We start from the raw sequence: 12,793 nt of genomic DNA on the forward strand, positions 1-12,793 counted from the left end.
GCAGATGAGGGCACAGAGGCTTAGCAAAGTCAAGGAGCTCCGCACACCCAGAAGGTTATGGCTGTCTCTGAGTGACTGCAGCCCCGTTCCACTTAGTCCGCACGCTGAGGTATTTGTCCAGTTGTCGTATGAGGGCATTATTTCTGCTGCACACAATTCTTTAACATATTGAATCTGGTGCTGTTTGGGAATCTTGACCCATAGCCAGGACCCCCACTGTCACCACCTGTCCTCTGCTTCCTGGACACGCATCTGTCTGTCCATGCATCTGGACACGTATCTGGACACCCATCTGTCTGTCCATGCATCTGGCTGTGCCTGGTCTTAGTTGCAGCAAGTGGGATCTTCGATATTCATTGCCGTGTGCAAACTCTTAGCTGTGGCAATGTGGGATCTAGTTCCCTGACCAGAAATCGAACCCAGGCCTCCGGCATTGGGAGTACATGGAGTCCTAGCCCCTGAACCACCAGGGAAGTCCCGTTTCTGGACATTTCCCACTGATGTTTTCAGGCTCGGTTGACTGCAGGCCATCAAAGAATGGGTGCTCTCCTGGTGTCTGGAGAACTTGTGTACTTTTAAAACCTGTTGCCTGGTGCACCCAGCTGTCTTGATTTTCCAGCTGGAGTCCCCGAGGAGGACTGTTGCTCTCTGGAGGCTCCTGGTTTCTGGTTTTGTCATCGAGAAGGTTCCTATTCTTCGTGTGCTGGAGGCCCTTCCCTGGCAGGGCAGACCGAGGCACTGCTGGATGTGGCCTGGATGGACTACATCTTGAGATGGCCAGCGACTGCATTTGCTTCCCTTCCACCAACATCAGGGACCCAGGCGGTGAGGATGCTCCGCTTTGCTTTATGTTCTTGGAATCTGGACTCTTAACAGGCCGCATTCCTCTGTCCCTCCCCAAATGTCCAAATTGACGCTTTCTGCCGGGGATAATGAAACCTTTCAAAACTGAACTAAAAGGACAAAACCATACTCACCGCTCCCTCAGACATGAGAGAAGAACAGAAAACAGAAGCAAGAAAATAACACGAAGCCAAACCCCTACCACAAAACAAATGGGACAGCAGCTGTGGACAGAGCAGCGTCATGGGCCAGGGGCTGGGGCCGCCCCATCACTTCCAACAAGAGGGCGTTGGCTCTGGAGCCCGAGTGGAGTGCCTCTGTGTCCATCCCACTTTCCCTGCCCTCCTCTCTCTCCTCACCTCTTCCCTCTTCTTTCTCTTGGCCTCCCTTCGCCTTCTCATCTCAGTGATTGGCTCTACAGTTTTTGGGGCTTTATTTTATCAAAATATATCTGATTTTTCCCCCTTTGCTGTGTTAAGCATTTTTTTTCCCCCAACTTTGCTGTTTTCTGCTTTCATTTGTGCTTCTCCTACCCTGACACTTCTGTTAACAGCACCTCCAAAGTTAGCTCTGTCTGTGAACACTGCTGCTGCTTTTCTATTCGCATCATTAATGAAGGTGCTAAATAAGACTGGATTGAACACGAGCCAGGAGCCACATCTTCCTTTGAACAGATGACTTAAAAAAAACAATTTTATTTCTTTATGGCTGTGCTGCTGGGTCTTTGCGGCTGCGTGGGCTTTTCTCTAGTTGTGGTGAGCAGGGGATACTCTGCAGTTGCAGTGTGTGGGCTTCTCATTGCTGCAGAGCACAGGCTCTAGGGCACGCAGGTTTCAGCAGTTGCGGCCCATGGGCTCAACAGCTGTGGCTCCCAGGCTCTAGAGCACAGGCTCAGCAGTTGTGGTGCACAGGCTGAGTTGTTCCAAGGGATGGGGGACCTTCCCGGATCAGGAATAGAACCCATGTGTCCTGCATTGGCACGTGGATTCTTTACCCCACGGGGTCACCACGGAAGTCCAGATGATTTTTAGTGGGTTGTGAGAACATCATTCTATATCTGCCTATTTGGTTCACCATCGTCAAGAAGCATCTGAGCTTCTGTTTGTGTGGGCCTGTGGGTTACTGCACAGGGGAGCTCGCAGGACCCGTCTCTCCATCTGAAAACCGGACATCTCGGGTGGTTTGTGGACACACACACACACACCACGACATAAATTCTAAAAAGAGAGTCATCAAAGTAAGCAAATATAAGATGAATGACCTCCCTTGGGCTCAGGGATTCCTCAGCATTATCTCAAAACATGCCCTACATCCAATATCTGAGTCTAAGGCTCTGAGATGCAAGATAAATAATAAAACAGTCTCCATGCTCAAGAAGCTCAGTCTGGGGAGGGAGGCCGACTTGTCCACAGATGGCTGCTATATCTGCAGGGTGCACTCGGGGAGCACAGGATGGGGGCAGGGAAGAGTCCCTGCCTGCACTCGGCCTGGGTGCCACCCCTAGGGCTGTGGGGGTCCTGGCTTTGCTATGCAGACGCATCATGGAAATAAACTGGGCTCTCAGCACCCTGGTCCAGAACGTGACCTGATTTCTCTCCCTCACGCTGCTCCCCATCTGTGTGGAGCGAGGCAGAGCCTCAGGGCGGGGTGCCGAGGCCCCGGGAAACAGGTCCAGCAGCCCTCGCCCACTCCTCAGTCCAGCAGCCGCGCCCAGTCTGCCTGGCATGTCTCCTCCCTCCGACCACATCCCTCCAGGTCTAACTGTCCTCCTCCTCTGCAGCCTACTTGGGCCTCAGCAGCCCAGATCTCCAAGATCCAAAGACAGGAGGTGACCAGCTGCCCCCTGAAGCAGGAGGAGGACAAATGAGATGCCTTGCAGCCTAAAAGTGAAATTGACAGAGGACACGGGGAATGCAAGGGTGGGGCTGTCGTTTAGCACACAACTGTGTTTGGTGACTGTGGTGCGAGAGAGGCTGGGGTAGATAACAGGCAAGGAGGTTAGGCTTAGTTTTGGAGGCAGTGGCGACGTCCTTAAGGATTCTTGAGTGGAGAAGAGAGGGACTACTTTGTCAGTGCCCTTCCGCTATCTGAAATTGACCTATTCGATTCTTGGCTTGTTGACTGTCTTCCTGTGGCGCCCACCCTCTTCCCAAAGATGACCTCCATGGGAAAGGGCCCTCTTCCATATTGCCATGTCCAAGAGTATTTGGCATAAGGTAGATAAATTTAATAAAAGAATGAATACATGAAACTGATAGGAAACAAGTGATGTCGAGGACAGACTAAAGGCGCCTTTTTTTTTTCAATTTTAAAACATTTTTATGTTTATCCTCCTTTTAAACTTCTACATAGCTGAACGCACCAATTTTTTAATTTATTATTGGAGTATAATTGCTTTACAATGTTGTGCTGGTTTCTGCTGTGCAACGAAGCAAATCGACTCTATGTATACGCATATCCCCTCCCTCTCGAGCCTCGCTCCCCGCTCCGCCATTCTGCCCCCTAGGTCATCACAGCGCACCAAGCTGAGTTCCCTATACAGCAGCTTCCCACTCAAAGAACGGGACTTAGCCACTTAGCTATTTTACACATTAGGTGGTGTGCATACGGGCTTCCCTGGTGGCTCACATGGTAAAGAATCTGAGTGTATGTATGTCGGCGCTAATCTCTCAGTTTGTCCCGCCCTCCACTGCCCCCTCACGTCCAGATGCCTGCACTCTATGCCTGCATCTCTGTTCTTACCTTGCCTATAGATTCATCTGTACCGTTTTTCTAGATTCCATATATATGCATTAATATACGATATTTTTCTCTTTCTGATTTCACTCTGTATGACAGAGCCCGGGTGCATCCACGTCACTATAAATGACCCAATTTTGTTCCTTTTTATGGCTGAGTAGTATTCCACTGTATACACATATATACCTCATCTTCTTTATCCATTCATCTGCTGATGTATATTTAGGTTGCTTCCATATCCTGGCTATTGTAAATAGTGCTGCAGTGAACATTAGGGTACATATGTCTGTTTGAATTATGGTTTTTTCAGGGTATATGTCCAGGAGTGGGGTTGCTGGGTCATATGGCAGTTCTATTTTTGGTTTCCATACTGTTCTCCACGGTGGCTGTATCAATTTACATTCCCACCAACAGTGCAAGAGGTTTCCCTTTTCTCCACATCCTCTCCAACATTTTACTATTTCCAGATTTTCTGATGACTGCCACTCTGACCAGTATAAGGTGATACCTCATTGTAGTTTCGATCTGTATTTCTCTAATGATAAGTGATGTCGAGCATCTGGTGTGTGTTTGTTTTGGCCATTTGTATATCTTCTTTGGAAAAATGTCTGTTTAGGTCTTCTGCCCACTTTTTGATTGGGTTTTTTTTTTTTGGACATTGAGCTGTATGAGGTGTTTGTATATTTTGGAGATTAATCTTTTGATGGGGGCATTGTAAAGCAGGCAGATCAGGTAGGAAAAAGGCCTGTGGTTGTTAAGAAGGCAGAAACAGGGCAAGTTTGAGAGATGCTTCAGAGCAAGAATTTGGTGACCAACCAGACCTAGACGGTAACAGGGAGCGTCTTCTGCGTTCCTGGGTGTCAGTGTGGGTGATGGAGAAGGAGACAGAGAGTGAGTTTGAATCTGGACAATGTTGAGTTTCGCTTCCTCTGCAAGATGATCCTAAGGGTTTTGCTACATGCCATGAAGACTTACTCGGGAACATATGCCTTACAGCCCTCTCTCCCTTAAAGGAACGTGTGATCATGAGGCAGATCATATATCAAAACTGTTTTCCCAGACCTATTCTGTTAGCAAATTCTATTATAAAACAGGTATTTACAATATTATCCTGGTGCTGTGCTATATTAAGTAAACAAGCCTCGAATTTTGACAACAGTATGTGTGGGCCTGATATTCTCACCCACCTGATACTCTTCACCATGTCTAACTTAAAGAAAAGCATTCATTTATTTGGCTGTGCTGGGTCTTAGCTGTGGCCCATGGGGTCTTTTAGTCGCAGCACGTGAACTCTTAGCTGTGGCCTGTGGGATCTAGTTCCCTGACCAGGGGTTGGGCCCCCTGCACTGGGAGCGCAGAGTCTTAGCCACTGGATCACCAGGGAAGTCCTACTTTTTACCCAGTGGTCTTCTTTCTGATACTTATCCCACCATTCTTTTCAGGAATTTTTATCTGAACATGCCCAAACCTAAAAAGCAGCATTCCCAGGAGCAATGATGCAGATTATAAAGGTGGAGTAGAGCGGGGAGGAAAAGAAAGGCCTAATTCTTGCTTTGCAAATAAAAGGTCACATTCTCTAGAAAGGTGGTGACTATAGGAAGCCGGAAACTGGTCACTGTCCAATGACAATTGGCACATTATGGTTTACTGAACAGTAACGTTCAAGTCCCCACGTAGGGGCGGTTTGCATATCAGACTACTGGAAAAAGTAATTTCTTATGGATGGTAACCAGTCCTTTGGAATTTGGGCTATAACACCCCAGGAGTCTGACATTCCAGCTGGCAACAGCAGCAGGGAAGAGACAGGTCTTCCAGCTTCTGTGTATTTCTAGTAATGTTGCTTAATCAAGACAGGAGACAATAGGCCTGGTGGAGAGAACAGGCCTTTGGAATCTGCCAGTCTAGGGTGTGAATCCAGCTGTATGGCTTTGGGCGATCATATATCCTTTGAAGCTTGGCTTCCTGAACTGGGATAATTAACAGTGGGAATGCTTTCTTCTAAAGGGTTCTGGTGAGAATTAAAGAAAATATACTTTGACACAGTGGCTAGGGTGATGCCCAGCTCAGAGTAAGTGCCCTTTGAACATCTGTTATGGAGTCAAGTGTTTTTTAAAAATTATTTATGATTTATTTGGCTGCATCAGGTCCTAGTTGCGGCACGCGGGATCTTTCGTTGTTGTGTGTGGGCTTAGTTGCCGTGCAGCACGTGGGATCTTCCTTCTCTGACCAGGGATTGAACCCAAAGGTGGATTCCTAACCACTGGGCCACCAGTGATGTCCCATTTTTAAAAAAAATATTTATTTTTATTATTGGGCTGCACAAGGTCTTGGTTGCGGCATGCAGGATCTTCAGTTGCAGCATGTGGGATCTAGTTCCCTGCTTAGGGATCAAACCCAGGCCCCCTGCACTGGGAGTGCGGAGTCTTAGCCACTGAACCACCAGGGAAGTCCCTGAGTCAAGTGCTCTAATGATGGAGGTTCTTATGTTAAGAATGTTGGTTAAACAATTGATACAGGGGCTGGAGGGACCCTTGTCCTTGGGCCTCAAGGCCTCTTCACTGGACCACAGATGGCCCTTTAAGAATCAACCTTGCTACTTCCTACCTAGGGCTGTATTGGTAAAAAAGCTTATCAATTCCAGAAGGCCCTTTTCATGTGTTCTTGAGTATTTTAAAATCCCACCTCAGCTGACAAAAGATACTTTTCTCGGGGGTGGATGACACAGTTCCTTTTATGCATTTTCCACCTCACTCTCACTAAGCCTCGCAGCCCATCCAGGCAACCGTAATCCACAGTGCAGGATATCTGATTAGGTAGCACATAGCTGGGGATTCTGTTCTAAGGGGAATTCAACAGGGTTAAAACAGAAGCCACTACCTCATGAACCAACCCAGAACAGTGAGATGAAAAGAAGCAAACTGCCCACTTTCTACCACCTGTTTGAGAACAGAAGGGTTTGTGCTCAGTTATGCCAGCTAAAAAAACAAAAATGTACCCAGACTCGCTGTGGTCCAGAAGCCTTTACCACTTGAATGCTTTGGATGGAAGACCCACCCTGTGCTCCAACAGACCCTTTCATGCTGGTAATAACAGAGGCAGCCCAGGTCCTTCCATCAGTATGTTCTGCACACATCTTAACAGCTCTGCTTTTCCTCTTCTGCATGTGCTATTTTAAGCTAGAACATAATGCATCAATTTTCAGACTCTTACTCAATGCCACCGCTACAGAACTGAGAACTCGGTAATTTTGTCGGGTGGTGCAGAACAATATTCCAACAGATGAAACGTCCCATGCAGCCCGACTTCCCCATCCCTGGGATGTGGCATCTATTTCTGGCGCTGTGATGAGAGAGGAGCCAGTGGCGGTGGTCCAGACCTGCTCTCCCGGGCATCCCACATCACAGAAACCATTCGCTATGTTGCCGCTGCTGGGAGACACATCAAAAGCCCCGTTTGGGTCCCAAGACCATTCAACTGCTCTCTTGGTTTTTAAGTTCCCAGAAATGGGTTGTTTGGATCTGGGCTGGAGCTTGCTGGCTGGGTTCGCTCAGACCACATTTGTGCTTTTTTCCTTGCTACCCTGAAGAATTTCTCTCCACTATCACTAACTTGATTGAAGTGCCCGAGACTAACCCTTAAGACTAACCCTGCCCATCCTGGTCTCCCAAGAGATTTCAAGGCGAGTGTCCCCGTGTGCCTTCTTGCCAAGTTTGCCTTGACCTTGGGGGCAGACACACTACTAGTGGAAAGTCAATTGCCTCGGATACGCCGGCGGGCAGTTTAGGCAGATTTCCTTGCGTTGTGTGTGGACAGCTTTCATGGCTTCTAACACAGGCCTTATTTACTGCCAGCCGAGTTACCTGGGACAGACAGTGGAGCAATCTGCTGCTACGCCTGCTGGCTCGTAATGGGTTAGCCACATTTTCCAGAGATCTACTCTTTCTACCTGGCTGGTATAAATGGGCGGGGCCCCTCCCCCCCAGCCCTCCAGATTCTGCTCATTTTAGCACCTATCAATTACAAAATGGCACAAATTAGACTGAGGGAGTGCATAAGTGATTCTACTGAAAAGTGAGTAACAATAATAAGCTGACATCACGGTGCTCGGTCTAAAAAACAATCCAGTGATTCAGCCATCTCTGATGGGGACCTTGAATTACTGGCCCAACTTCATCAGCATAAAAACAAACCAAATACGCTCTTCCTCTGGGGCTGGAAGTCAGACACCCTGAGTAGTATTTAGGTCACTGCTGCCTGGGCAAGTCTGAAAAATGGTTCATGCCCTGATTAGACAGTTACAGATTTCTTTTAAATGACTGTCAAAGGAGTGGACCCGTGGGCTTTTTAAGGCAAAGAGAGGTTCTATGAACAGTGGTGAAACAACCCGAAGTGGGCTAAAGCCAGTCATCTCTTTGTTCAGCCTGAAGTGTACCAGCATCAGCTTGACAGCTGAAATCAAACCTCTGGGTTTGGTGAGTGTAAGTGTCCCTGCCTCCTCTTGCCTGCATTTCTGGGGTCCCACAGAGCCACACGTGATTGAGCACATGAATCGTCAGAGGAGCATCTGAAAAGCAGTGGTCAGTCCTTGCTCCAAGAGGCTCTGATCAGCTAGTCTGCTTGTGGGCCCCTGGACGTTGGTGTTTTTCTCTCAGTTTTGTTTATTTTTGGCTGTGCAGGGTCTTCATTGCTGCGTACGGGCATGCTCTAGTTGTGGTGAGCAGGGGCTACTCTCCAGTTGCAGTGTGGTGGCTTCTCTTGCTGCGGAGCATGGGCTCCAGGGCACATGGACTTCAGTGGTTGTGGGGCACAGACTCAGTTTCCCCCTGGCATTTGGGATCTTCACGAGCCAGGGATCGAACCTGTGTCCTCTGCATTGGCATGTGGATTCTTAACTGCTGGACCACCAGGGAAGTCCTGGATATTGGTGGCTTAAGGCCCTGGCTGGTTTTCCTGCACGCCCCTGCCTCAGAGCACCAATGCCTCATCTTCCCTGCGAAGTACTGGGAGAAGGACGGCCTGGCCTTGCCTTGGGTCAGGGCTCCAGTCACCTGCTCAGGACTGGCTTGGCAAATGACAGAGATCCCCTCATTTACGATTTAACTGATTCATCAAACTTTTTATTATGAGGAGTTTCAGACATATTCCAGATACACAAGAATTATTTAGGACAGCTTCCTAGAGGTACTTTGTACAGGGAAGATGGAGCCCCTGGAGGGTCACTAAGCTCACAAGAGATGATGGAGATGGGACCCCTCCTGGTAACCCGGGCTCACCCTCTGGACAGCCCCAGACCGCATCACTGACAGCACCTCTTTCTGGTCCACTTCTTATCTCTTTCTTTATTCAATAGATGTGTACTAAATCCTGCCTGTGTGTTGGCCCCTGAAGATAAGGGACGTGAAAGATAGGTGCTGTTCCTTCCCTCACCAAGCTTATAGTCTGGTGTGGAGACGTACATAAACAAGAATTACCCACTCATCACTGTGTATCCCTAATCCTGGGAAGCGCTCTGAATGTAAAAAGTGCAGAAGGCTTTGGAATCACATGGTGGGACCCTACTCTGGTCTCATCTACTTTTGGGGGAATTAGGGAAGAGTCCCCTAGTAGTACTCACAGTTTCACTTACTGTGTATCAGTGCAGGCATCGTTCTGTGTGCATGCAGCCGATACATACATACATATCCATACATATCACTGAGGGCTGACTTGAAAGCAAAACCCCAGCCTTTAACCACCTGAAAGGCTCACTTTTCATTTCATTTCAGATGTGGGAATGATAGTGAAGGTGTGTGATGGAAGCAAGATAGTACTGGAGTGCCACTGACTCACGACCCTGGTAAGAGTGGTCCAAGGTTTCTGGCTGTTACTCGGTGTTTCGTCATTTACACGTTAGGTGTGACCTTCAGAACATGGAAAAAGTCATTCCAAAATATCCTGTTAAACCCAATACCTAACTATGTATTGGATACAGTTCGTGTCTAGAAAATGCTTTTTATTTAGCAAATTTGGTTAGACCATGGTGTGTCCTCCTTACGGACACTCCAATAGCGTGGCACCAATCTTTTTTTTTCCCTTGAAGACGAGGGCATCGGTTGCATCGTGAGCCAGTCTGGCATTTCCAGCCAGTGCCATCTGAGCTGCTATGTTGCCTTGAGACAGAGGGATGACAGGAGGGTTCTGGGCTGGGGATCCTTATGGTGCCTCAGCACCCTTCCTTATCAGCTTATGTGGATGCTAACAGCACCCCCCAACTCCAGGCAAGAGTTCATCTTCTGGAAGCCCTGGTAATTCTGCTCTGGGGAGCAACAACCCCATCTAGACAGGACCTCCTGTAGCTGCTGAGTTATTTGAGGCCTAGGGGGGTGAGGCAAGAGCGTTTCCATGACTGTGAGCTTCAGTCCCTCCGCGGAGCGGCGGGGTGGGGGGCCGGGGCCGGTCCTCTCCTGCCAGGGTGACCACAGCGGGCCACGGGCCAGACAGACCACGAGCTGAAGGGCATCCATTCAGGTGCGGGAAAAACAAGTTTCTCTTCTCTTCGTCCTTTTTTGAAAAGGCTGGTTTCAAGTGAGGCATTAAGGTCCCCGGGAATAACTGACGGTACCAGGCCTGTCAGTGCCGCCGGGTGAGGGGAGCGGCCGGCTTGATCAGGCACCTGCGGGGGGTGCTGAGTCCAGGGGTTCCCAACCTGCGGCTGCTCCGGGAGGGCTGGGGCCCGGGAACGTGGGGGCGGGGCAGGAGGGGGAGGGGAGGCAGGACAGCAAGGGGGAGAAAAGGCAGATGAAGGGAAGAGCGGAGACGAGGGGCGGGGTGGGGGGAAGGAGGATGCGGGGAGCTAGAGAGACAAAGGGAATCTGCACCGCCGGGTGGGCTGCGGCGGGGGAGGCGGCGGCCCGGCTGCCGCTTTTAGCTCCACCGCTCCCGCGGTCGCCATGGCAACGCGGGCTTAGCGATTCCATCTGACATTAAAATGCCGCCGCCTGCCCAGAGCAAGGGCGGGGGTGGGGGATAGTGGTGGTGTTGAGGGTGTGTGTGTGTTTGTGTGCGCGCACGCGTGTGCTGGGGCTAGTGGGTGGAAAATGTACGCGCGCGTGCACACACACACGCCCACCCGCCGAGGGGCCAGGCGGCGCGGGCCCCCTTTCAGCTGTAGTTGTACGCATCATTTACCGCGCCCCCACCCTCCCATCCGCCCTCCCTCCTTCCGGCTGTTTCTGTTTGTTTGTTTTTCTAGAGAAGGTGATGATTTGGGGCTTAGATCATCTGCTGGCATATTGGTGAGCTCACCGGGTTGCCGAAAGGGAATGGGAATACGGATTTGGGTTAGAAGGGCGTGTGACTGGCCTAAGACAAAAAGCATCAAGAAACGGAATATCTGGGCAAACAGACTTTCTTTCTTTCTTGCCTTCCCTTATTTATTTTTTAAAACAGGGCTATGAATTAGCTAGAAATAGTTGAAGGGGAGGAGGATGGGCTACCGTGAAGATAGGAGTGAAACAGGACTAGTGGAAACCCTGAAGACCCAGGCCCAGGGGAACCATCCTGCAGCAATCTGCCACACGTGACCATTTTCCTGCTTCAGATTCCTGCTCCAGAAAAAGAAAATCAATCTGTACTTTTTTTTTTTTGGGCACTTGAAATTCCACCCCATGGTATTCTCTCTCAAACTGTATTTCAACACAAACAGGGAAAAGCTCATGAAACTGTAACCTGAGGGCAGAAATTGGCCTTAATCACCTTGGCAACTGCTGAGCCCACCATGGACTCTCCACACCCCAGACAAGGGTGATGCCCCAGCCACTGGCACATGGCACATCTGCAGAGAAGGCTTCCCAAGACCAGCCTCCTGCGTGTGACAGGGACCAGGCCCAGAAGCATCCGGGAAGCACGATGCCCCCGAGGCCCCGCCATGAAAGCAAAGACCCACGGGTGTGGGTGGGAAGTTTTTGAAAACTCAGCGAAGCGTGGGCAGGAACATATGGCTTCTTATCCACCAGGTGAAGTCTCCCCTGTATGACACATCTTGCCTGGGTCTGGAGCATGACACTTGGTGAGAAAATAAAGAAGGATGCTGATTAATAACAGGCGTGTGACAGGCTGGTGTGGGCTGGCAGGAGCTGGCTCCCAGCCACTCTGCGATTCCCAGGAACGAGAGGGCACCACCATCTCCAGCTGAACAGAGCACCCCTTCCTGACCCACAGACCTGGGTCTATGTATCTGGACAGGCACTGTGTCTGTTCCAAGAGTCCTCAGTCCTTGGTGATAATCTGAGAAGCTGCTCTGGTATCCCAGGGTAGGGTAGGGGTCTTCTCAACCAGATCTTGCCACAGCCAGGACAGAAACATTATGAATAAAAATAATAAATGCAGACCGTGATCATTCCTGCATCCCAGAATTCTGAGATGACTATCGTCAAAGATGGGGGCAAAGCTCATCTTCCAGGCAGGTGGAGAATAAACAGGGGATGGAAGGACTAAGACGCTGAGAACACAGAGTGGGGAATGAGCCCTCTTGGCTCAGTAAGGCCTCCTGACAACGCACCATTCAGAAGACTGACCAAAAAGACCCAGCCTCGATTCTTGAAGCTGCAAATTCTAGAGCTGGGCCTTGAGAGGGGCTCTGACCTTGAGGGCTGCTTAAGCAGGGAGACATATAGAATATTCCAGCCAGAAGGCTGTCTATTTATTTCCTCCAGACCTCTCCCTTAGGGACAGATGGGCCGTGCCTCCCCCTAGTGTTACTGCATCCTGACGGTGGAGAAGTTCTTCCAAACCATGACAACCAACCTACTCCTTAGAAACACACCTAAAATAGGGATGCGCAGGCCCAGGCGGTGCACGCCGTGTCTGCAGTCTAAAAGGAGTGCTCTGCTGGCGGGCGTTAGAGCAGTCTCCCTTTAGAGGCCGACTCTGTGTGATAAAGGCCCACAGCTTCCCACGCAATCATCAGCAAACTGCAAAGAACTCTGAGGAAGTTAAAGGAAGAGGAATTTTCACAGCCTCCTATAAGTTGCTCCTTTGCTCAGTAGCTGGTGCTTCCAGGAGTATTAAATACAGACACTAGTGAAATGAATGCCCAATAATTTAAAATGATTTGGGAGAACCTTAATGGGCTTAGACGTGGCTCGTGATTGCTTCTTTGTCCATCGAATTCTAACCAGCCAACCTGGATTAAATAAATCGCAGTTTCCCTGAACTATTTCACATATTCATA

The 12,793-nt window shown here is 49.6% G+C and overlaps 1 protein-coding gene and 1 long non-coding RNA gene across 4 annotated transcripts in view; one reads left to right on the forward strand and one right to left on the reverse strand.

Moving 5' to 3' along the window:
* Window positions 1–12,793, forward strand: part of LOC147352523 (uncharacterized) — a 34,927-nt gene that overhangs the window by 16,909 nt on the left and 5,225 nt on the right. The window contains exon 2 of one of the 2 annotated variants that reach the window (XR_015148235.1): window positions 9,348–9,418. The exons of the other annotated variant lie outside the window; for it this stretch is intronic. This is a non-coding gene — a long non-coding RNA (uncharacterized LOC147352523). The remainder of the gene's footprint in view (window positions 1–9,347; window positions 9,419–12,793) is intronic. 2 annotated transcript variants of the gene reach the window in all.
* The window catches only part of MYO1D (myosin ID), a 359,000-nt gene that overhangs the window by 14,405 nt on the left and 331,802 nt on the right, over window positions 1–12,793 (reverse strand). Inside the window, exon 22 of one of the 2 annotated variants that reach the window (XM_086360256.1) lies at window positions 10,643–11,625. The exons of the other annotated variant lie outside the window; for it this stretch is intronic. Coding sequence (XP_086216382.1) covers window positions 11,313–11,625 — 313 coding nt within the window. The 3' untranslated portion in view covers window positions 10,643–11,312. Of the gene's footprint in view, window positions 1–10,642; window positions 11,626–12,793 lie in introns of those variants that run through there. 2 annotated transcript variants of the gene reach the window in all.

The sequence above is a fragment of the Bos grunniens genome, chromosome 19 (genome assembly GCF_055505025.1).
Source record: "Bos grunniens cultivar Pamir isolate PY7600 chromosome 19, Bosgru_T2T1.0, whole genome shotgun sequence".
Classification (NCBI taxonomy): domain Eukaryota; kingdom Metazoa; phylum Chordata; class Mammalia; order Artiodactyla; family Bovidae; genus Bos; species Bos grunniens.